This window comes from Grammomys surdaster, unplaced genomic scaffold (genome assembly GCF_004785775.1).
Source record: "Grammomys surdaster isolate TR1022 unplaced genomic scaffold, NIH_TR_1.0 149, whole genome shotgun sequence".
Lineage (NCBI taxonomy): Eukaryota > Metazoa > Chordata > Mammalia > Rodentia > Muridae > Grammomys > Grammomys surdaster.
The window spans coordinates 9,281,887-9,306,386 of record NW_021604607.1 but is presented as its reverse complement, the minus strand read 5'-3'; the positions used below and the strand labels follow the sequence as shown (position 1 = coordinate 9,306,386).

At 43.4% G+C, this 24,500-nt stretch overlaps 1 protein-coding gene and 1 non-coding gene across 4 annotated transcripts in view; both read left to right on the top strand.

Moving 5' to 3' along the window:
- The first annotated feature begins 1,624 nt into the window (after positions 1-1,624).
- Positions 1,625-1,729, top strand: LOC114619347. Its single transcript, XR_003711127.1, has one exon. It is a non-coding gene; the product is annotated as a U6 spliceosomal RNA (small nuclear RNA).
- Positions 1,730-3,443: 1,714 nt separating this feature from the next.
- Dync2li1 (dynein cytoplasmic 2 light intermediate chain 1) overlaps positions 3,444-24,500 on the top strand; it is a 32,123-nt gene continuing 11,066 nt past the window's right edge. For all 3 annotated transcript variants that reach the window (XM_028765128.1, XM_028765126.1, XM_028765127.1), the window contains exons 1-8: positions 3,444-3,558; positions 5,344-5,461; positions 9,583-9,617; positions 11,633-11,702; positions 15,911-15,999; positions 20,725-20,911; positions 21,924-21,992; positions 22,545-22,622. In XM_028765128.1, the coding sequence (XP_028620961.1) occupies positions 3,551-3,558; positions 5,344-5,461; positions 9,583-9,617; positions 11,633-11,702; positions 15,911-15,999; positions 20,725-20,911; positions 21,924-21,992; positions 22,545-22,622 (654 nt within the window). In that variant the 5' untranslated portion in view covers positions 3,444-3,550. The remainder of the gene's footprint in view (positions 3,559-5,343; positions 5,462-9,582; positions 9,618-11,632; positions 11,703-15,910; positions 16,000-20,724; positions 20,912-21,923; positions 21,993-22,544; positions 22,623-24,500) is intronic.

Genomic DNA, 24,500 nt, shown 5'->3' with positions numbered 1-24,500 from the left:
TGCGGCTTCTGCGCTTGGAAGCCAGACTGACTTCGCCTAAGAGACTATGGAAACCACGGGAACTGTTGGCTAGTGGACTCTGTCATTTTTAAAAAATAATATATAACTGGTAGATTGTTGTTTACTCTTTATCAGACTTCTGACTACATTGACAGCTAAGTTTTCACAGATACTATCTGTTACCTCATTATCTTAACTCAATTGAAAGACTACTTGTGTTAACTCATGCTGTTATCTGTTTTGTAAACTTATAAGCTACAGGAAACCCACTCAGATCTACCTCTCATGGATGCCATCCAGATAAGTAAATCTGCCTAAAATTCCCACTCACTACCTATAACAAAGGGTGGGATCCCTCTGGGTTTCAAATGTACATCTTAGAAAAATCTTTCTCCAAGAGTTCTTAATCTTATTTCCTACATCTTGTCAAGTCCAGGTACGTCCAATACATCTCCAGAGAAGCAACCTCCAGATGCCCCATCTCCTGCCACACACACAGCTGCTTCTACTGGACCTGACCCTGGACATCAGAAAACAGCCAGCTCTTCTAAGACGGGACAAACATCTCCCATTCTTCTAGGTTCCCCCTAGAGACACGTCGACCCCAATGCCAGCAGGAAGTAGCCAGATTTCATGATGACCCTATTCCTGCTTCGCCGTCACCTCTTTCTAATTTTTCTTTTTAATTAAACCAAAACGTGGGAATGTTAGTAATCTGTTAAACTCCACCTCCACAGTCACCTGGCAACAGCCAGGTACACTCCGCCCCACAGTTACCTGGCAACAGGCAGGTAACCCTGCCCACTATAAAAGGGGCTGCTTGGCCCCTCCTCTCTCTCTTGGCTTCTAGACCCAGCACCTGCAGGTTGTCTTCTCTCCCCCTTCCCTTCCCCCTCTCTCCACGTGGTCATGGCCGGCCTCTACTCCTCTCTATTTCTCTCTCTCTCCTCTTGCTCTCCCACTCTCTTAATAAACCTCCCCTCGTGGAACCATCTTGGCCTGCTGTGATCTGTCCAAGCTGCCCGTGACCTTTTACCGTAGGCAAATAGCATTGTGTGGAGAGGTTTGATAGGTGTATCCTTAATGAAGGACGATTACCCCTGGGAATGGTTTGGAGAGTTTAAAGACTCTGATACCTGTAGTTCACTCTCTCTGCTCTGTGCTTTAGGTGTAAGATGTGTGAGCTCTTAGTTTTCAGTTCTTAACCCCCACCTGCCTGCTGCTTGTCCCCATGCACCTCCACTCCCACCCCTACCACCCTGCCACCACTGGAGTCTAACCCTTTGGAACTGTTAGCCAAAATAAACTAGTTCTGTAAGGTACCTTGGTCTTGGTATTTTATCCTAACAGAAAGTAAGTAATACAGCCTTGCACTTAAGAACAATTTCCATCTATACAGGAAGGTCACTTTCTTTGCCCAACTATGAAGCCTCAGTAAAAATAGAGGAGGAAAACAAAATTCAGCTGCCCAATCAGAACAATTGAATCCACCTTGAGGTAATGCAGATGATCAAGGCCCAGACAGATCACCCTTGATCAGTGGGTCTCAACCTTCCTGTTCTGTGCCCCTTTAATACAGCTCCTCATGTTGTGGTGACCCCTGCATAAAATTAATTCATTGAATGCTTGCCTTGGCAGTGCATATTCTAAAATTGGAATGATACAGAGAAGATTAGCATGGCCCCTGCACAAGGATGACACACAACTTCATGAAAGATTTCATATTTTTCGGTGTCCAGTCCTGCAGTGACTTGAAGCACCAGAGTGGGTTGGTACCCAAGGGTCCCTCCTTGTCGGAGAAGAAAGGGAGGGAGGTGCTGGGGGCACTGGGAAGAGGAGAGGGACAGCTGGGATCACAATGTAAAGCGAATAAATAATGGAAACATTTATTTTGTTGCTACTTCACAACTGTGACTTTGCAACTGTTGTGAACCATGATGTAACTATCTAGTACGCAGGATATCTCAGTGTGACTCCTGTGAAAGCGTCGTTCATCGTCCACAAGGGTCGAGACCCACAGCTTGAGAAGCACTACCTAGCTCTTCCCGATTACCGGCTCCCTCCTCCAACCATCTCTCCTGGTTAACCAAAACAATCACAGTCTTGAAGCACTGGTGGGCCTGGCAAGCTGTACGTAGGAAAAGATATTAGCCATCACTATTATTATCACAATGGCTATTAATACCTACTTGACTTCCTAAACAGCATGCTGAACCCAGGAACAGATTCTAATCCCAGGATCCCAAGTGATTACAGTAACAGTAGTTCACAAGCCGCCACTGGCTGGGTGTCAGCCTTCTTTGTAAACATTCTTCCTCCACTGAACAGCACTTTCGCCTCAGCCCTCCTGGTGGCTCAGCTGTACTCTTTCCCAGTGCCACAATGCCGGGAGATTTTGTTCCCAAAGACTTTATTTGAAATGGATGGTCTATTTTTTTAAACCAACATTTAGCTTCATTTCCAGGAATACGTTCCTTCCATCTCTTCATTCAAATCTGCCAACAGGGCTGAGGTTGTAACTCGTGGTGTAAAGCACTTGCCTGACTTGCAGGAGACCTTGGGTTCAATCTTCTAGATGCTAGGAATTTAATCTCTGCTCATCTTATTTCAAACCCCGTGTTCTTAAACCTCACACCGTAGAAACTGAGCCCAAAGGCTTGGAGAGAATTCCTTCAAACATTCAGGGATCTGGAACCTGAATCTACTCAACATTTAGAACAGGTCAAATAGCAAGCCTGCCGTGAATGTTTTGTCAACTGCTTCAGCTGTGGTCACTTTGTACCTCTCCTACAATAGCTTGCTTTCCCTGAATTATGATTACAATTAGCTGTGTACATCTGTTTTAAAGATGTTTGTATCTCATGTCTTTCTCTGTATAGCAGAGGGCCATCCTTATCTATAAAAATAGTCTATATAATTTTGTGGGGATTCCTGAATATCTATAAAGAGCCCACAAAGTTCAAACAAATATAATCTACCTGCATAACGCAAATTAAGTATGTAGGAGAGGTGCATGTTTCACTGATATTTTAATAAATAATGCACTGCTTCATAAAACACCATACAGCTAAATGTTCAGAAAACAGAACTAAAAGTTTGCACACCTTGTTTTGATTTTAATGATTGATTTTTTTTTCTAGTATGTTATTAGCTAACAGCTCAACACTGTTTCAACTTCTATTTCCAAATCATGGCACTAGAGGAAATATGGTAAAGACGAGAGAGCAGAGGCTCTTGCCATACAGTCAATACTCCGTATAAATAAAAAATAAAAGCCCTTCAAGCTCCAGCATTTTCGTTCCAGACGCAGGAGTATGCTCGTTGTATCCTCTGGCATCCTAGGAGTTAATGCTGAAAAGTGAGGTGCAAGCCGAAGGTCGAAAACTACACTTCCCATCAGGCCGCTCTTTGACACGCAACATCGGCCATGACGTCGTTGCCATGGCAACCTAGGAGCCTGCATTCTTTGGCCCAACTAGGAGCTTCAGCCCTCCGGGTTCAGGGTTGTTCCCCACGCGGAGCCCAGGACATCTAGGGCGGCGCAACCACCATGCCCAGGTATTGCTGAGCCGGCCTGCGGGGCTCTCACGACCTCCCCTCTTTCCCACCAGGATAAGGAAGGGACACGGAAGTGCGAAGCGGAGGTACCCAGCCCTGGCGCCGTGGCTGAGACTATGGATCTGGACCGTAGCAGTACCTCGGTGTCACCATCCTCCATCCCTATCCCATCCTCCCAACCAAACCCCCTAGACCTAGAGCTTGAGAATTCTGTCACGAACTAGAGAAGTAAGCGATTAGGAAAGATCTTCAGCTCCATCCATTCGCTGATTGCAATGAAGTGTCCTGAAAGCCACGTGCTGTTGCCGGCCAGGTCATGGTGGTGAACCAGACCGCAGGTCCTCCTTCCCTGGGGCCCCTGCCTGGTGATGCAGGGCTTCTGGACTTCCGAGGAAAGTGCAACATCTTGACGGCGCAGTGATGGGGGTCATGTAGAGATGAACTACCCGAACTTCCGAATGGCCTGCAAAATGTCAGGGAGAGGGCCGAGGATCCACCAGAGCGCAGTATAGGTCTTTCGCCCCTTTCTAGATCAGCGGCACGAGCAGTGGTAGTTTATGAAGTTCAGAACTGGGACTGAGTCAGCTTTGCACCGCGTTCTCTTAGGTTACCCTAGTGAAGCGATGAGTGCAGGGGTTTGTTTTGTTTTGTTTTGTTTTTGTAGGGGACATGGCAATTGAAGAACTCTTTCCTTTTACTGAGCACTTGAGAAACAAATCATATTTTGGGGGGAATGGTGTGTAAACATAGCAAGCAGATGGACACAGAATTCCTGGCCAATGAAATGAGAGTTCAGTGCAACCATTCAGGATTTCGGCTTTGACTTTGTTTTCCTGTTTTGACATTTAAAAACTCTCTCGTTTTTTTTTTTGTGTGTGGTTTTTTGTTTGTTTGTTTGTTTGTTTTGTTTTTGTTTTTGTTTTTGTTTTTGTTTTGATTCTGGGAATTGAACTCAGAGCCTGGTGCATGCTAGGCAGGCACAGTAACTGCTTTAACTTTATCACCAGCCCTGATTCAGGTTCTGGTCTGGTAATAATTATAGGCCCTCGATAACTTTTGTAGTTTAAAAGGCCAGGACCTAAAACTAAATGAACAGTGACATTGTAACAATCACTGTGACCTCAAAAGCAGATATTCTTTCTTCTTCTTTTAATTGACATTTCAGAGACAAAGAAATAGATTCAAGCTTGAGGATTAGCATAGAGGCTTGCATGTATTAGTTGTTCAATAAATATTTGCTTAGGACTGGAAAATGACTCGGAACATAAAGTGCTTGACATTCAAGCATGAGAACCTGAGTCGGTAAACATAAGGTGCAGGATGCCTATCTGTAAACTCGGGACTTAGGGGGAGGGGTGAAGACAGGAAGATCCCTAGAGTTTGGGAACAGCTAGTCTACCCAAGAGAGCAAATAGGCATACATGCATTCTCTCTGCTCTTGACTGTGGGTGTGACTGAGTGAGGCAAGCTGCTGCTGCTTTAACCTACCTGCTGCCATGACTCCTGGAATTGTGAAGGAAATAAACCCTTGCTTTGCTGGGGTGTTTTATCACAGCAGAGAAATGGATGCTAGGACACTCTGATTATAAATGTCAGTACTCTTCAGGAACCATTTCCAGGTGAAGAGAGTTAGTAAAAAAAAAATCCTTTAGTGTTTTACCTAGTTATTGACTCTCAGGAAATAGTATTTTTGTAAATCTCACTGAAATAAAATTTCTCTGCTGAAAATAAATATCTCTAAGGATTCCTTTTGTTTCTCTGCCGTTTGTCTTTCTACTTATGCAGTGAAACTCTCTGGGAAATCGCAAAAGCTGAGGTAGACAAAAGGAGAAGTCATGGAAGTGACGGGGACGGAGCTGAAATTGGAGAAAAATCTGTTTTCTTCATTGGCAGTAAAAACGGGGTAATGCTTTTAATATTTTTCAGTTTTTACAGTTTAGCAATTAGTGACAAGCTTTACGTTAATACATTGAAAAAATTTACATATTCTCAACTCTTTAATTAAATGTTCACCTTGATTTAGCATAAATTACAAAGGGCTTATCATTAATTGGGGACATTATAACTGTGAACAAAATATTTGGAAGACTTTCAACTATTTTTATGTCATAATTCGACACATTTGTCCCTCCTGCTTTGATTGCTTATAAAGGCCAGGGTCCTCTGAAGTCCGAGTAAGAACCTCATATAATCATTTATTCCAGTAAATATAATTTTTAATAATAATGAAGGTGAAATAATGAAGAATGGATAGTAACTTGAACTCCAAAGAGAAACTAGCCCGATGCTACACAGGCTCTAGCATCTGGAAACTCACAAGCCTTGACCCTTTATGGACAATGCTGCTAACAGCCCCTCCTCGAACCCCGGAGCGCTGTGCATGGACATGACACACCTGCTCTTGCTGGGTGGCCTCACCCCATGTTTTCCACACACTTGGTTGACCTCACAGAGGATGGGAAGCACCACCTCATTCTCCTTACAACTTCTACAACGACTCAGTCTCTAATAACATCACAAACACAATTATCCTTCATAGAGGTTCCTAAAAGTGAGGTCACTGAGTCCTTGGTGTGAGTTCCATCACCCACATGGCAGCTTATAACTAGCTGTTACTCCAGTCTCAAGGGACCAGAAGCCCTCTTCTGGTCTCCTCAGGCACCAGTCATGCATGTGTACAGACATACATGTAGGCAAAACTCCCATGCACATAAAAAATAAATAAATAAATAAATATGAAATTAAAAATTAAAAAAGTATATGTGTTTTGGAAGAAACTGGTGTGAATTAAAATAAGCAGGATGCACATTTTATATATAATTTTATCTATTGTATTAATGTTATATATTAATTAGTATATAAAAATAAACAATTTAAGGATAGTAAATGTTTAGTCATTATGTTTTCATTTTATTTTTAATTTCTGTTCTTTCTGAATGTTTTCTTATTGGCTCACTCACTGCAGCTTTTAATTTAAATCTGAGAGTGCACACACAAACACATTGCAACACACAGACACATAAATAAAATTCTCATAGGAATTATTTTCTTTACAGTTTTTAACCCAATATGAGTATTTCATGGGTTTGCCATTGTGAGTAGGGTCATTTTCTTTCTTTTTAATATTTTTTAATTTAAAAAATGTGTTTTTTTGTTTTGTTTGGAGACTGTCTCCACTCCATGTAGCCTAGGCTAGCCTTGAACATGCTTGAACCTCCTGGGGCTGGGATTACTACACCAGTGAGTGTGATACTTGAACAGTTTCCTGGTAGGGACAGACACATATATAATAACCAATGCTAGTCTTGTGGTCCTGATAAGTTGTGTCATATAAGATATTCTGAATAAAGACTATCCAGTCTGGAAGGGCTCTACTGACATAGCTGATTCTAGCCAGGCATTGAATGCCTAGGCCCTGTCCTCTACCTGTCTCTGCCGGTCACCATTGTTCCTGACTGCTTTACACTGAGACAGCCCATTCGGCTTGAGTTTGATGTTTGTGAGTTCACTCCTTTTCATGGTAGCAATAAGTGACCTATATAAACCAGGTTTGTTCAGGTTCTATAATATAAATTTAAGTGAGATTTTCTCTTTGACTTAGGAGCACTTCAAGAGGCCAGAACTTCTACAGATAGTGTTCTGTGAATAAACACCTGGTTCTGGATTATTTTGTGAATAAATAAATACCTGATTAGTTTATTTTGAAAGCTAAAGAGAAGAAGTAAATGCTTCTCTTGTTCTAACTGTGATCACTCTTTCTCAAAGAAGCTGACAGCCTTGTCAGCTCCTTGTTCTCCTTCCAGCCCTCCCCGCCCCATTCAGCAGCAGGTATTTGCTGAACGTCTCTTCTGCACCAGGGTCCAGGAGTGAGGGCACAGTCTCTCCTGTGAGGGACTTGGCGCTTATACAACACACATGGAAATGCCTTGAGGCAGAGACTGGTGAAATGGTGAAGACCAAGAAGAACACAGCTCAGTTAGGGAGGCTGAGAGACCTTGGAAGCCTCCATGTCTCTTTCTGTTTCCTACTGTGATCAACTCCCTGACAATTGGGCTCGTGTTTCAGAGGGTTCAATCATTGTGGTGGGGAGGGCACAGTGGAACAGAGAAGTTCATGTCATGGCAGCAAGGAGCTAGAAAAAAATGCAGAACAAGGTCAAAGGAACACACCCAGGGCCTGCTTCTCCAGCTGGGTGCTCCACCTCCTTTTCACAAACTTCTAATAATGTCATTGTGTGACGAGTCCATCGGGGGATTGATCTATCCATGAGGTCAGTCATTGCCCCAAACTCTGTCAGTTGGCAATCGAGCACCCAGTCTATGAGGCTAGAGGGAACATATCACTCAAACCATGTTGGCACCTATGAGAGAGTGAGAGTGAATGCTTGAGGGACAAGAAATAGTGAAAAAACATCAATTCAGACCAAGGAATCAGGGGAGCGTCCTGGGGACCCAGAACAGTGAGTGGAATGAGCTAGAGTGCTGTCTTCACGGTGGAGAGTAAGGTGATGCTGCTCTGATGAGCATCATGCACTTGGGGGGATGCAGGCACCAAGGGGGAAGGGGGCTGAGTTCCTCTAGAGAAGGTGTCTGCTGCTGTTGCAGAGCCGGAGCCGAGGATGCGGATACGGACATTTGCGAGAGGTGACTGCAGTGATGGACGGCTGCCGACTTTAGAGTGGACAGGAGGAGGTGATGGTAGGAGAGCCTGGCAGAGGACACACGGGCTCAGCGGGGCTTTAAGACCTCTCCTAAGGTCAGGGAGGCTGCTGGGATCCCTTGGAGAAGTGGCCTCGAGGATGTTTCTGCATCTGCAATTTGGAAGTTTTGTGATTCCTGGTGGGGAAAAGATTCAAGACAAAACCATGGATGTGACATGTAGCACACACAGGGAGAGAAGACTGCAAACCTGTCCATTAGAAACACTTAACATAGTTATGTCCATCAATGTATGCACGTGTACATGTGTAGACAGATACATGTGTGTATAAGGAAGCAGGAGAAGGCATTTCAAAATTGATCCCTTACCATGTAAATGTATACATTTTTACATTGCCATATGCAATAGTTGTATATTCCTTGTGTGGCTTGTTTTAATTTGTCTGCTACATCGAGGTTTCTAGTGTTTAGTTTTGTATAGCATTGGCCATACTTCACTGTGTATGTTTTATAGTATTGGGAAAAGGTCGTTCGATCTTATTGTAGTCCACATATATTGTGGAGTGGTTTATTATTATCCTTTTGGTAAAAATTGTAGCCTATTTAGGAAAGAGAGACAGACAGACAGACAGAGATACAGAGAGAGAGAGACAGAGAGAAAGAGATCATCTCTGTGGCAAGTTTTCCAAACTTTTCCTTGGAGCCCAGGGGCTTCCTGCACTGGGGCTGGGCCTGCCTCTCTGTTCACATCTCTTCCTAGAAAGGGGTCATTGACCTGTTTTTTCCTTGGAACCAGTCTCTGGGTAGGATGTGGGTTGTGTTTCACAGTTAGTAGCTAGAGCCTATATATTTCTTGACTCCTAAAAAGGAAGTTGGAACCAACACATCCTCTAGAATTAAGAACAAGTGCTCTAGCCAGGTGTCTGAGCTGTCAGCCTACAGCATTCTGCAGCACATCCTGTATTTGTGTGTCAGCTTTTGTCTTTGTTTCCACTTCAACAATTGCGATGGAAACATTTTAGAACATTCTCATCAGGCTAACCAGTAATTAGCATCACTGAGTGAAGAAAGTTTAAGACAGCTGTCAGGTGACCACCAGCGTGAGATGTGATTTGCTAATGTTTGTCATCTGTGGACTTGATAATTATAATAATAGCGGTGTGGGTACTCAGTGATAGAAAGTTGACAGCTCACTCCCCCCCCTTTATCAAACTTTGACGAAATTCTGAAAGTTTCTAGTTTTTCATTTCCAGGTAATTTATCATTCAAATGATTTTAAAAGCTATTTTGGGCCTCGGTTACAAACACTAATAAAATTTTACACGTAGGTGACATTAACACAGTATTCTTTCTTTTTGATTTCTAGGGAAAGACTACTATTATTCTAAGGTGTCTTGACAGGTAAGCCTTACACCAGCCTGTCTTACACAGCACCCAGGTTTGCTCCAGCTACAACAGACAAGTTAGGCCTCCAAAGATGCAGAAGAAGGAATAATTTTGAGGCTCAAAATATTTAATTCTCAATCTTGACTACAACTTTAAAGATTTTCTGAATCTTGAGTACAACCTTTAAGAACACCTTTAAAGATAAGACTAAGAAAGCCAAAAAACCGTTCTGAGTCGATACTAGATTTTCCTGTTCAAAGAAGAAAGATCATCACAGTTACTCAGCCTCCAATGGTGTTCATGTTCTTTGGGGCTGTGCCGATTTGGTATGTAAGTTCTTTTTACCTATAATAAATCATCCAGTTTAACATTAGTTTAAGATAAAGTGCTACAAGCTGTGACACTGAATGGATATTGTTCATTTAGGCTCTCTCGTGGTGTACCCGGAAGCAGGGCAGTGTTTCAGATTGTGGCTTAACCGTGTTAGGTGTTTTATTTTAGGGGAGGCACCTTGCTTCCTAAAAAAGTATCTTTGAGGAAATATAACTAAATAATGCTTTGTGTGTATACCAAGAATATCTGCCAAGATACAGTTGAAAATACTCAACAAATAGAAATATACAAATCACACATTTTAAACTTGTGGTCTTTGTTCTCCTAGTTTGAACTAAATATGATATTATTCAGCATCTAAAAGGAAAGAAATGCAGCACTGGAAAGTACCTGCTGCTCTTGCAGAGAACTCAGGGCTGCTCCCAGCACCTACATGGTAGCTCACAATTATCTCTAACTCCAAGGGATCCAGATCCTCTGACCTCCACGGGTGCCTGACATGCACATGGGCTCACACATGCACATGGTGCACACATAGACATGCAGACCCTCCTCATCTACATAAGATAAGGAAGTCTTTAATTTAAAAAGGAAGTAAATTCTGTCCTATTCTATAATGTATGTGAACTTTGAGGATACTATGGTTAGTGAAATGAGCCGTCACCAGACAGACAAAGCTGTCTGGTTCCTTCTGTGTGGGGTCTTCAAGCAGTTAGTCTCACAGAAGCAGAAGTGAGAGGGGAGAAGCCGAGACTGAGAGGAAGGGACACAGGACATTGTTCAGTTGAGAAGTCATGTGGATTGGTTGCACAGCAGTGTAAACGAAGATGCCTCACACTGCGAACTGCACACTTGAAAGGGTAACACTGCAAACTGCACACTTGAAAGGGCACACCAGTAAGATTTAGTTCATATATTTCTTACATTTAAAACAAATATATACCATAAATTGCTTTCCAAACAATTTAAAGTTGCATAACTAATTTATTAAATCATTTAACTATTTTCCAAATCATTTGTTGGTTTTATGCCCTTGTTCATATAATTTTTTTCAACTCTCCTTTATGGCTGAGATTTGAAATAAAGAACGACATAAAAGTCTCCTACTGAGGGGCTGGAGAGATGGCTCAGTGGTTAAGAGCACTGACTGCACTTCCAGAGGTCCTGAGTTCAAATCCCAGCAACCACATGGTGGCTCACAACCATCTGTAATGAGATCTGATGCCCTCTTCTGGTGTGTCTGAAGACAGCTACAGTGTGTATTCATATATAAAAAATAAATCTTTAAAAAAAAAAAAGTCTCCTACTGAGTCCTTATGAGGTGACTGGCCTTTGGTTCTCAGCTGGAACATGGAGGCTGAGAAAACGAGTCAGTATTTCCCACATGGCATGGATTCAGAAAGCTAGGGACAGAGCATGGCCCTTGACGCTGCCAGCTCGTGGCTTTTCTGCTGTCCCTGCCAGGGACAGTGTTACTCACTGCTACCCTGCCACTACAGCCTCCAGGATAGTGTTTGAAGGGCTTGTTTGTGTTCTGTGGAATAACGTTGTTATAGCTTTACCTCAGTGCTTGTATTCATTATTAATATAAAATATTCTATGTTATTAATAAAGTGTTTAAGAAGAAATGGGTACGGTTATAGCAATGGAAGCCAGGCCCACCATCATGCTAATAATAATCTATCTTTACTGTACAGGGATGAGCCAGCAAAGCCGACCTTAGCTTTGGAATATACGTATGGAAGGAAAACCAAGGGCCACAACACAGTGAGTCTGCCCTGAAGTCCTGTCTCAGGCTGTAGGTGGGAGGTCATGGTGCAGAGATGGCTTAGTTATCTGCAAACAGTAAACATGCCAGTGGTGCATGTCACAGACTTGGACTTTAACTTCACATGCAGCTCAGCTGACGGGAAGCCCACCTAATCTGCAAAAACATTTTAGCTTTCTCTTTTGTATCTTAAAGTGTTGAAAAAGATTTATTTGCAATTTTTGTACAGTTCTTTGGCCAATTAAATTGGTTTATGCCAATTTAATAGTGAGTTTCTTGTTTTGTATGTGGTGCTTTTGCTTTGGGATTTTGGGGTTTGGGGGTTTTGGTTTGGTTTTTTTTCCCCCTATGTATCTCAGACTGACCTAAAGTTCATTATGCAGCCCAGATGGCCCCAAATTTGCAATCCTTCTGTCTTACCCTTCTCAGTATTCTTCTAAGTTACTTGATTGTTAAGTTAATATGATAGCAGGCCCAGCATGAAATGAGATTTCTTTGGAATTTGATGATCTAGGATTCTTTGCCCACTTGCAATATAAATAGAATGTTTTCTCCTCCACTCTCCCAATCCTTTCTCTCTCTTGCTTAGGCCCTGCTAGCTCTGGCTAGGCCCTGCTAGCTCCGGCCTAAAGGTTTATTCATTCGTTATATGAATATTATACACTGTAGCTGTCTTCAGACACACCAGAAGAGGGCATCAGATCCCATTACAGATGGTTGTGAGTCACCATGTGGTTGCTGGTATTTGAACTCAGGACCTCCAGAAGAGCAGATAGTGCTCTTAACCACTGAGCCATCTCTCCAGCCCCCAGACTTTTTCTATTTTTCAAATAAAAATAACAGTATTACTGCCTTCATTCTTATAATTTTAAAATTATCTTTAGATTTGTCATATGATATATTCTGAACATACTTGGCCTCCTCTGAGCCCTCCCAGATCCTCCTACCTCTCCACTCACCTCACTTCTCATTCTTTCTCTCTCAAAAGTGAGGGGGAAACTGAAGAAAACAAAACAAAGATAGGAAAACAAATACCACCAACCCATAACAACGTCGACAAAAGCCACACAGAAACCCAGGGAATTATTCTGTATTTGTCCACTCTGCTCCTGGGCTTGAGGCCTGCCTGGAGTGTGGCTGACAGACTCGGTGGTACTGCACTGTGAGAACTGATCTTCCCTCTCCCTGCAGGGATCATCTGCAAACAGCGTCTCTGTCAGGAGCCTGGTGCCCACTTCCCCTTCCGCATGCTGAGATTTTCTCTAGTTTGACCTTGTACAATCCTGGTACATCCCATCACTGTCCGTGTGAGTTCATGTGTGTGCATGAGCCCTGTTGTGTCTGGAAGATGTTTCCTTGGGGTCAGCCACTGTTTCTAGCTCTTAACAATCCTTACACCTCTTCAACATAGATCCCTGAGCCTTTCCAGGAGAGGTTTGATAAAGACATCCACTTAAGGCTGAGTGCCCAGGTCTCTCGCTGTCTGCACATTGTCCAGGAGGTACCTCCCAGAACACAGTACGTCTCTGTGTTAATTATGTCTCCTTCTAGACACTTCTCTGGTGAGATCTGAGCAGTGCACTAATCTGTGGGTATACCTGTTGTTAGAGTCATTTTATTGCTGTGTTCACATAGAAGAATAAGAGTTCTGGGTTTTCCCCAAGCTCATGACCTAGCCAGTCTCAGGTTCACGTCCTCAGGCAGGTCAGTGTTGTCGGGCTTGTAGCTGGGTGAATTGATGATTACTATTTTCCTCTGATAGTGTTCAAAGTGTCCCCCCACACTGTGAATGCTAATCCACAGGGACGAAGCCTCTAGTTGAGCTTCTAGTTCAACTTCTCCATGTTTGATGACGTAAGCAAGTGGTGCCTTCAGCAATGGGGCCTTACCAACCAGTTGTGGGGGGTAAACTACAGTATCGGCAATCACCTACGATGTTTGACAGTGTGGAGGTGGCCAATAACTCAACAAAACACCACCCGCTTCTGGTATTGAAGGTTTTGCTCGGTGCATATAATCTCTAGTGGAATTTGCTCCCCTCCCCTGACACACACTTTATATGGTAACTCTGTCTGCTTTTTAAATTAAGTTTGCGTGTGTATCTTTGTGTGGGTGTGTGCACATGAATCAGGTGCCTATAGAGACCGAGAGGGCATTGGCTTGTGTAGAGCTGGGGTTACAGGTAGTCTGCAGCTGCCTGATATGGATGCTAGAACCGAAGCAGGGTCCTCTGCAAGGGCAGCGAGCCAGTGAGCCAGCGAGCAAGCAAGAGAGCGCTCTTAGCACTGAGCCAGCTCTCCCACCCCATGGTGGTTCTGTTTTATTTCAGGAACAGGTTCTTATATACCCAGGTTGGTCTCTCACTCCAGAATGGTCTTGAGCTCACAATCCCCCTGCCTCAGACGTTCTGAGGGATGATATTAGAGATGTAAATCACCATATCCATTTTATGATCTAGCGTTCTTTACTCCTGAGTTCAACCTCTAGTATATTGGGAAGGGGAAGTGTAAAGTTGGTAGTTCTATCGGAGACCACAGGCCTGACTGAGTCTGTTTTCCACCTGTCTTAATGTCTGTTCAGAGGCTCTTAGAAATTGTTCAGCACAGAAGAACACAGAGTAATGCATGGTGTGGGGACAGGAATCTCATAGCAAAGGGGGTCGTTTCTTGAACGTAGGTGTGTGAAGGAAGTCTAGAGCAGAAGGTCCTACTACTTCCATACAAGAGCACATTTGTGTAGAATGATCTAGTTCCAATGTTTGCTCACAAGAGAGTATATTAAAGAACTGTCTGGGTGAGCATGGTAGGACATACCCATGATCCCAGCACTCAGGAGATGGAAGCAGGTGCATCTTTGTGAGTTCAAAGTCAGCCTAGTCTATGTAACAAATTCCAGTCCAGCCAGGACTGTGTAGTGAGACCTTGTCTCACAAAATACAAAAGAAGGAAAGAGTTCTAGGGCAGATATAAGTGTACAAGAGTCGAAAGCGCCTGCCATTGCTTTCTGATCTACTGATGAAAGTGGTTATTAAAACCAAGAAATTAAAAAGAAAAGAACACACTGAGCTGCTTCTCGATTTTTGTGATTCACGTGGTTTATGATGTGAGCTATCCTTTTTATGGGAAACTTGAAACTGCTCTCACAAACTTGACTTCCGAGAAGAGTTGTAAAACCTTCCTTTGACGCATTGTGAAGCAAGAGAGATTTTCCAGTGAAAACTGATTCATTCCACAAACATTAGTGATTCAGTATCAACAAGAGTAAAACAGTTTTAGGGGTTATGAGAATTTGTCCCAGGAAAGGAAAGTAACATATATTTGTCTAAAATGTGCTTTACCGCCATCCCAAAATCCTAGTTCATGGAAGCAGGTCATTCAAACCTGTTTTTCCTCTAAGCTTTGGACCGTAACCCGGGGATTTCCTAAATCTATTCTCAGAGCTTCATGTCTTTGCCAGACTGAATGATTCACTGTGAATTCTAGAAGGAAGCACGCTGTCAGCTCCTCACACAGGACAAAGGTGCTTGCTCTTCAGAGCATGACCTTGGAGAGGCGCCCCACGAGCAGTCCTGAGGGTAATCCTGGACCACACTGGTTCAAACTGCATGGCTACCTGGCCTTGTCAATCCCCTCTTAGCTGAAGAGTCCTCCAAACTGAAAAGCACAGCTAGCCTGATCTCCACCGTCGACTCCTGACCCCCGCCCACACCTGTCATGCCAATGGCAGCCTCTTGGGGTCCTTGGGGAACGGTTTTGCTTGGGTCTTTCTTGTACAGCTCACTCATTTGTCAGCATCTGTATTTTTAGATCAGAATGCTCTATTTCACTGTTACATGTCCAGCGAGAATCCCAAATGTGTTAAACTGAATAATTACACCTAAATTTTATTTGAGTGTATATTTTATGTGATATTGTTATTTATAAAGTCGGGAACACTGTGTATACCTCCTTTAGGGTACACACAGAGTTGGTATTTATTTTGACAGAAAAGCGTGTATTGCTGACAGTTCCTTTGTTCGTTGGAATACATTTGATGTATTTCAAGGTGTGAATAGAGGAAGGAAAAAGTTTCCTTCAGGAAGAAGAAAGGGTTCATGAGGGCTGAATATTTTGTATCTATAATTATTACTGATAGGTGCTAATAAAGTATAACAGAACACTTAAAAGTTTAAAATTGAATATATTTTAAACCCTCTGTTTTCTTTCAGCCAAAAGACATTGCTCACTTTTGGGAACTGGGTGGAGGAACCTCTTTACTGGACTTAATCAGCATACCAATCACAGTTGACACCTTAAGGTGAGTGGGAGGTACAGGCGTCCTGGAGCCCCTAAGTGCAGGCTTCTGAGAGACAGTTTTATATTGTCTGGGGGTGACCACAGCCCCTTGTTTCCCGTGAGCTCTGACTGTACCACTTCCAGAGAAGTCTTGAAGGACCCGAGGCTCTGGCCAGGCCTGATCGAGGTGCATCCTGCCAGCGATGTACTTTACAAGCCTGCTAGCAGGGAAAAAATGTCAAATAGGATTTGGGTTATGAATTCATTTTCAAAAGTATGAAAAGCTCGATTCTTTCCACTTGATCTTAGTGTGAGTTAACTCTGCCATGGGATTTGTCTTCAGCTGGCTGGTGTCAGTCTCTGTGGGATTTAGCACACTAATGTCACTGGCCTCCTTCCAAAGGATGCCTGTTGAAGAGGAAAGGTCTCTCTACTGAATCAGAGCCAAGGGGTAAACCCCAAACCCACAGACACTCCCACACATTGGCCATATCAGATGTGGAAACTTGTGACATTTCTGTGTTGCTGGGACCTGATCTTAGCCAAGAAAAAAAAATAAATTGAATCTGGAATATTTCTTTTTCTTTTTTTTTTTTTTAAATTTATTTATTTATTATATGTAAGTACACTGTAGCTGTCTTTAGACACCCATATGAGGGCACCAGATCTCATTGTAGATGGTTGTGAGCCACCATGTGGTTGCTGGGATTTGAACTCATGACCTCTAGAAGAGCAGTCAGTGCTCTTAACCGCTGAGCCATCTCACCAGCCCTCTGGAATATTTCTAATTAGAGATTAACACAAACCATTGCTATTGCCTGAACCAAATACAGAGGACCCAGAAGTATTTGTCACATTTCAGGCATGAGGAGCCCTAGGGTAGAAATCACGACTTCTTTACAAGACAGTTACAGGTCAGACTGTCTTTGCTTATCCAGCAAGTTCTTCCTTTTAGTGAAATGTAGTTTATTCTCAGTTGTTTTGAGACAGGGCCGACCAGTATTGCCCCAGGTAGCTTCGAACTCACAGAGATCCACCTAAATGCCTTCTGAGGACTAGGATTAAAATCCAAGCAGTATCATTTGGGCGTGTGTATGTGAGTGTGAGTGTACACGTGTGCCTGTGTGTCTGTGGATGTATGTGTGTGTATGTGTGTGTACATGTGCATTATGTGTGTGTGTGTGTGCATGAGTGTGCGTGTGCATGTGTGCACGTGTGTATATGAGTGTCTGTGACTGTGGAAACCAGAAGAGAGCATCGGATCGCCCCAGAGCTGGAGTTATAGTCAGTCGTAAGGCTTCCAACATGGTCTGGGGCTCCACAAGCTGCTTCTTTCTGTCAGCAGTCTTCCTGTTAGGCTTGCAGTGAGGAGCACAGGGCTGCATGGCTCAGCTGCTGTTCAGTATAAGCTGGAATCCTGAGAAGTAGGCTCTAATGCCAGTGAAGAAATGGACTTGCTAGCAAGAGAGTAAGCTGACAAAGAGAGAGCCAGCTTCCTTCTTTCATGCCTTTGGATAGGCTGCCAGCAGATGATGTGGCCCAGATTAAAGGTGCATCTTCCCACCTCAGAGGTTTAGATGTTTAAACACCTCTCACAAGCACACTCAGCCACTGGGGCTTTAGTTCGTCCCAATTGTAGTCAAGTTGACAACTAAGAATAGTCACCACAGACTCCATTGGACAAAACTCAGTTTTCATTTGTAAGGTTGTCATAGCTTCTAGGACCCCATCTGGTACAGACCCATGCAGGCCCTGTGTGTGCTGCCTCAGTCTCTGTGAGTTCATCTGTGCACAGGACCTGTTGATTTAGAGGGTCTTGTTTCCTTGGCTTCCTCCACCCCCTCTGGCTCTTCGCTCCTTTTCAGCATGGTTCCCTGAGCCCTGAACAGGGAGGTATTTGATAGAAACAGTGGGTTTAGGGCTGAGTGTGCCAAGACCTCTCGTTCTCAGCATGGTGTCTGGCTGTGGGTCTCTGTGTTCCTGTCTTTTGCAGGACAGTTCTCTGATGTGGATGAGCACTGATCTGTGAGTGCAGCAGAGTGTCATTAGCAGTCACTTAAGTGCTGCCTTCTTTTAGTGGAACACAAGTGTTTGGTTTTATCCTAGGTCCCTAAGCTAGCTAGTCTCTGGGTCTTGGTTATGCAAGCATTGTTGGATATGGGTTTCCTCTTCTGGAGTGGGCCTTAAATGAAGTCAGATAGATATTGGTTGGTTCCCCTCACAAGCTCTGTACACCGCTGCTCCAGCATGTCTTGTAGGCAGGGCACTATTGTGCATAGAAGGTGTATAGCTGAGCTGGTGTTTACGTTTCTCCTTTGGTAGTGTGCAGAGTCCCTTGTTGTTCCAAAGATGCTAGCCCGTTGGGTGAAGGCTCTGTGTATTCACCAGCTTGATTTCTATATTCAATGAGTTGTATAGATGTTGTCTTTAGCAATGAGGCTTTGTTGCCAGTTTGTGGAGAGCAGCCTATAGTCTTGACAACAGCCTGGGCTGTTTGGGGATTCCCATGGCTAACAACTCAATTATGTTTAACTTGTTCCCAGTACTGGAAGCTTCGTTTGGTGATAAGATATTCAGTTAGGCTTTATATGTACATGGAAGTCCCACAATTCTGCTTATAAATAACTTTTCCCTGGGATGTTAGTTGTTTGGGGGGGTGGGGATTGTTTGTTTTTGGGTGTTTTGTTTTGGCTGGTTGGTTGGTTTGTTCAAAAAACTTGACAGCTATATAGTTTTACATTCGACTTTATTGTTATTCCTTCTTTCTTCTTTCTTTTTTCTTTCTTCCTTTCTTCCTCTTTCTTCTTCCTTCTTCTTTTTCCCAAAGAAGATTTTTCTGTGTAGTCCTAGCTGCCCTGGAACTCTGTAGACCAGGCTGGCCTCGAACTCAGAGATTTTTCTCTGCCTTCCAAGTGCTTCGATCAAATGCATGCACCACCACTTCCAGGCTATCACTCTCTTTAATGGAGACAAGCAAAGCTTCCTAGGAGCTAGCATGTTTGTGGTTGACCATTGAGAAGAGGTGGTAAGAGTGGAGATGGTGAGGATGAGGAGGAGCTAAGAGCCTACTGCCACCTTGTGTGACCAAGAGGCAGGAAAGCTGCAAGCAGGGGCCCCTTTTGCCTGTACTATGCCTTGTATGCAATCTGACTCCTCTCTACTTAATCTGAGACTGGGCTGGACTCAGTGCAAATTTGGGTTACTATAGGAAGTAAGTGAAAACTTTCCATGTTTCTTTAATACCTCATTGTGGGGGGTCTGAGACTTCCTGTCCCTAGGCTCCAAGACAGCTGGTGCCAGCTTTGGGAGAGGGGAAGGATCCGGGTTGTAATGAATTAGGCCCAGGTCTGGGTCCCAAGTAGGGTGCAGTTAGTGAGGACCTCACTTCATGTAGTTGCTAACCACAGAGAATTTTTAACCTGAAAGAAGTTTGATACATAATTTCCTTGTTTTGGGCAAACCCCAGCAAATTGAGAAACTGATATATTGCCACGTGCAATTAGATTTTGTTTACCCATGACATGATGTTCATGGAACAGAATGTTTCCCGTGACTTTGATTTGTAAGGGTCCACAATTCACCAAAGAATGACACCCCAGACTCAAATGGTGTGTAAACACCAAGAGTGTTTTCTTCTGCACAAGTCCAGCATGCTGGGGTCTCCCATTACCAAGATAAAGAGACAACCTAGTGAGCTCGCAGGCCTGATTTAAAGCACATTAGGGAACTCCAGGGTAGCCTTGCCAGCCATGCACATGTCTCAATTTTCCGTATTCTTAGCAGCACTCACTTCCTCTTGTCTTTTCTTAGGTAACAGCTACCATGACAGCTGTGAGCCCATGCTCCTATTTTGGGTTTTCTTTACATCTTCCTCATAATTAAAATTGTTCAGCATTTTTTAAATTTTTAAAAATTGTATGTGTATTGGTGTTTTGCCTGTGTCCATGTGTATCTGTGCACCACATGCATGCAGTACCCACAGAAGCCAGCAGAGGGTGTCAGAACCCCTGGAACAAGAGTCATAGATTCTTGGGAGCCAGGGACTTGAACCTTCTGAGCCATCTTTTCATGCGCTTCTTGGCCAACAGCGTAGCTCTTTGAAGTTATTTGAATCTATTTTTGAATGAGTTATTTTGTTGTAGAGTTTGGATTTAGATTTGTTTAATGTGTAGGAGTGGAGTCCACCATCTGTGGTGATGGCAGTGTCCTCTGCTAATCAGGGCTGTGCTTTCAGAGAGACAGACCAGTATAGCTGGAAGACAGATGGCTTTGATTTACAGGCACTTCTTCAGTTTACTGGTTATATAAATATGCACTTCTAATTTCAGATCCATAAAGTTGCATCAGCACATCTTCTAGGGAGGCTGCCTAGAAAAAGCTTAAGTAAGCCCGTTGGTTTCCCAATAAGGCTTGTCAGTGTGTTCGTTCTCTTCTGCTTATGTTGTGTTGCTGCTGGCCTTGGCATTGGGATTTGTACTCCTCTTCCATGGAGCACAAGGTAAACTTGGGTAAACATGGCATCACTGGACCCGTTTACATTCAGCTTCTTGGTCTGAAATGGGTCGTTCTTAGCTGTGATACCGAGTAGGGACGGACTCCAGAGCACATAAGGCTGTGAGTTCTCCCTCTGTCTTGGAATAATGGCATGCTGGATTTTTAAGTATATTAGATAAATTTTAGGACATCCACATTTCAAAGCTGTCACCATTGGGAACCTCTTTGTTTAAAGCTGTTTTAATCTCTTTAGGACATTTTCCATTGTTCTTGTTTTGGATCTTTCCAAACCTAATGATCTTTGGCCCACCATGGAAAATCTGCTGCAAGCCACAAAATGCCATGTAGACAAGGTGACAATGAAGCTGGGCAAGACAAACTCTAAGGCTTCGGCTGAGATGAGGCAGCGGAAGTGGAGCGTTATGCAGAAGGACCATCCGGTGAGACAGCATTGCAATACAGCCTCTTTCCTTTTCTGTATGACTTAAAATTCGTTTGATATAAATGAACTGGTTTACTGGAAAATTGCAGCAATTTCATAAACCTCAGTAAGAGAACAGGAGGAGATGCTGACGTCTTCTTGTCAGACATCTGCTGTGCTTACTGCGGTGTACCTTACCACTCAAGAGAAATGGAGTTTGAGAGTAGAATTTTGATATTGATTTTATAATCTCTGTAAAGTGAAGATGAAAATCCAGATTGAACTGGCGAAGACTGGCTGAAGCTACAGACTGAAGCAGGAGCAGAGATTCAGCTACCTCCCCAGAACCCCGTGTCTGCATTCATTCAGTGGCTGTCATGTGACATCAGACTCCTCTGTCATCTAAAAACTATTAAGTTATAAAGTTACTGTGTGGTAACACAAGTTATTTAGAGTCAGTCTGGAATGTCATCATCTAGAAAACTAAGAGAAGCATTTTGTAGTGTCTATAATTTGTGTGCCTGTGTCTTACACAGTATCAGAGCCAAACTGATCCAAGCAGGACACACTTAACATAAATTAGAAACTCCTTCAAGATGATGTACTGTGCAGGACAGCAGGACAGCAGCCAGGTGGAGGTGGCACATACCTGATCCCAGCACTCAGGAGGCAGAGGCAGGCAGATCAGAGTTCTGGGTCAGCTTGGTCTACAAAACAAATTCCAGGACATCTAGGGCTACACAGAGAAACTCTGTCTTAGAAAAAAACAAAAAACAAAACAAACAAACAAACAAAAAACATAATAGCAGACCATGGAAGTGAATGAGCGCCGTGGTGTTAAGATAATTGCCATTTTTGGCTTTACACTTAAAATATAACACAAAGTAAAAGTTAATATCATAGCAAACCCTATGACAGAAAATATGGTCAACATCAATGATGAGAGTAAAAGATGTTTTCTGAAGTAAACAGAAATTCCCGAGGGCACAGGCAACACAAAGCTCTAATCAAGTATATTTGTTTATTAACAGGATCGAGAATTAATTGATCCGTTTCCAATACCTCTGGTCATTATTGGAAGTAAATATGATATTTTCCAGGTAGGTACTTCCATGTCTAGCTGTTCATTAGGCATGTTTAGCTATGCTTTTATGGGGAGGCATAAAAATTATGAAATAAGAACAATATCTCTGGAAGGGACCAGCTAAGAGACACCCGTCTAAAGGATTTTAGAGAGGACGATGCGGTAAGGACATCCCACGGAGGTCAGGAAAATGAGTCCATTGGTTAGAACGGGGCGAGGCGGAAGACTTAAAAAAAAAATCTTTAGCACTAGGGATAAGATTTACTTCCCAACTTTAAATTGAAGAAAGTGGGAAATTAGTTTCTTCTTATCTTGGCTTGTCAGAGAGTCCTTAGGGTATTGCACAGGATGAAATGTGTGCTTATATCTGGACTCTCTGAAGCCAAGCGTTTAGACAGATCTGATAGCAGTTGGAGGCTGAGGCTTGTTCAGTCTCCAGACGCGAACGTGGAGGTGACCGAGCCAGACTCCTCAGGGTGGGGATTTAAAAACAAATAATGCGTTTCTCCCCGACTGAGCTGTTGAGACCCCTGGCTTATTTTTTCCTTTTAATACTTTTCCCCCACAGGATTTTGATCCTGAGAAGAGAAAGGTGATATGTAAAACCCTGCGCTTTGTGGCACATTACTATGGAGCCTCACTGATGGTCAGTGCTTCCCTGCCCTCTGGGCATGCGCGGAGTGGAGGGCCTGTGGAGAAAGGAACGCTGTACAGATGGGAATAATAGATGCCTGAGCTCAGGCTGCCCCTTCCTTCCCGCTTCCAAAGCTCTGCTCCTCAGCCCCTTAAACAGGGCATCTCCAGAGCACGCTGCCCATGGCCTCCCCGCCCTCCATGGCTTGTAGCTGTATGCCCAGGCAAGCTTCAGAGATACATTGGTGTGTGCACACATTTTTATTTTTATCATCAAGAATTAGAATCTACATTCCCTCAAGGAAGGACCTGGGGGGAGGGGGAACTTTAATAAGATGGTGTTTTTATATAAAAGCAATGCTGGTAGAGAGGTTAAAATCATTAATTTTGAAGCCGCCCAGGTCAGTGTCAGTGTGACCGACCCCTTATTAGACAGGTGATTCTAGGCAAACCACTTAAGCGTCCCCTCCTCTCAGGTAAAAACAGATGAGTAAGTGCCTGTCTGCTTCACGCAGAGCAGCGGAAAGAGTGTGCGTGCAGAGTGCTTGGTGTGGGGCCTCAAACGCGGAGCTGGTCAATAAACGTGCTAACAGTTGGACACACTCAGGAGATAGGGCATGGACGTTCAAGGGCAAGTGGGCCTGAGCTACGCAGGAAGACCCTGTCCCCAAAACAACCCAAAAAGCACCTAATTATAATTATCTTCTGAGGTAGGCCAGATTTTGCTGGTCATCCTTTAAACAAAAGATAAAATATAAAATAATTTTGCTGAAAAAGACTACCTTGATTTCTGAACTGCTTTTGCTAGGCAAACCTAACATGTTTGTATGTTGAAAGATTAACTGTGGGGCTTAGAACAGTAAAACCCTTAGCTTTTGCATAAACAGTTGGTGGTCTCCCTTCCTCTAAGCCAAAGCATTCAGAGAAACGTAGCGACACCGTGGTGGGGGCGGGGCCTTTTGCTTCCACAGCTGAAAATGCTGTGTATTCCGTATGTGTTCAATTTCTGTGCGTTTACAGCATTTCACATTTCCCTGTGTTTTCTCTTTACCTTCTTAGCCTGAACTCTGTCTGCCTATACATCAGGCTGATGGAATGCTTTGGAAAGTATTTTTGCCATTTTGAAAACAACCAATGGGGAAGAAGTTTCTAGTTGATACTTTTCCACTAATGAGTGGAGAGAAGCATCTTAACCGCCATCTGCTGAAAGTGGAAGGGGTGGTGACGGGTTCCAGCACTGAGTTGACTCAGGAGCACCGGTGTGTGTGGAGGGAGGAATTTGAGAGGCAGCAAGTGGAATAGTTGACAAGAAAGCTCGAATGTTCTCCCACCCCTCAATCCTGTGGGACATATTTGTGCTTAGGTTTTCTCCTCACCCATATAATAAAAACAAAATATTACAAAATTACATAGTTTAAATCAATAATGATATATTAATTACATTGTATTAATGTCTTAGTAAAACTAAGTATAACATAATCTTTTTAATTAAAAAATTCACTGTTTTTAAATATCACACGATAAAATGAGCATTATAAAATTCTTTGTTTTAAATGATGTGTCAGACCTTCTTGCATACTTCTCCTGTGCGCCTGTTCTTACGCCAGAATTACAGTTGTCTTGTGGATCCGCCGCAGGAACCAGAAACTTGCTATCTTTGCTTTATAAGAGTATTTCATTCCACTTCGTACGTCTGAGCCGTTCCTCTTTGCCTTTGAATGGCAAGGAATTTAGAAGGCAAATGGTGACTGACAGTCTGTAGAGGGGACAAGCATCCTTCTTACCCCAGTGCAGAGCCTAACTCTTGGTGGCAGGCACCCCTGTCACAGTCCCCAAGTGCTCTGATTCACTCCTCTCAGATCTACCCGGGAGAGGAGTCAGTAATTCCTCC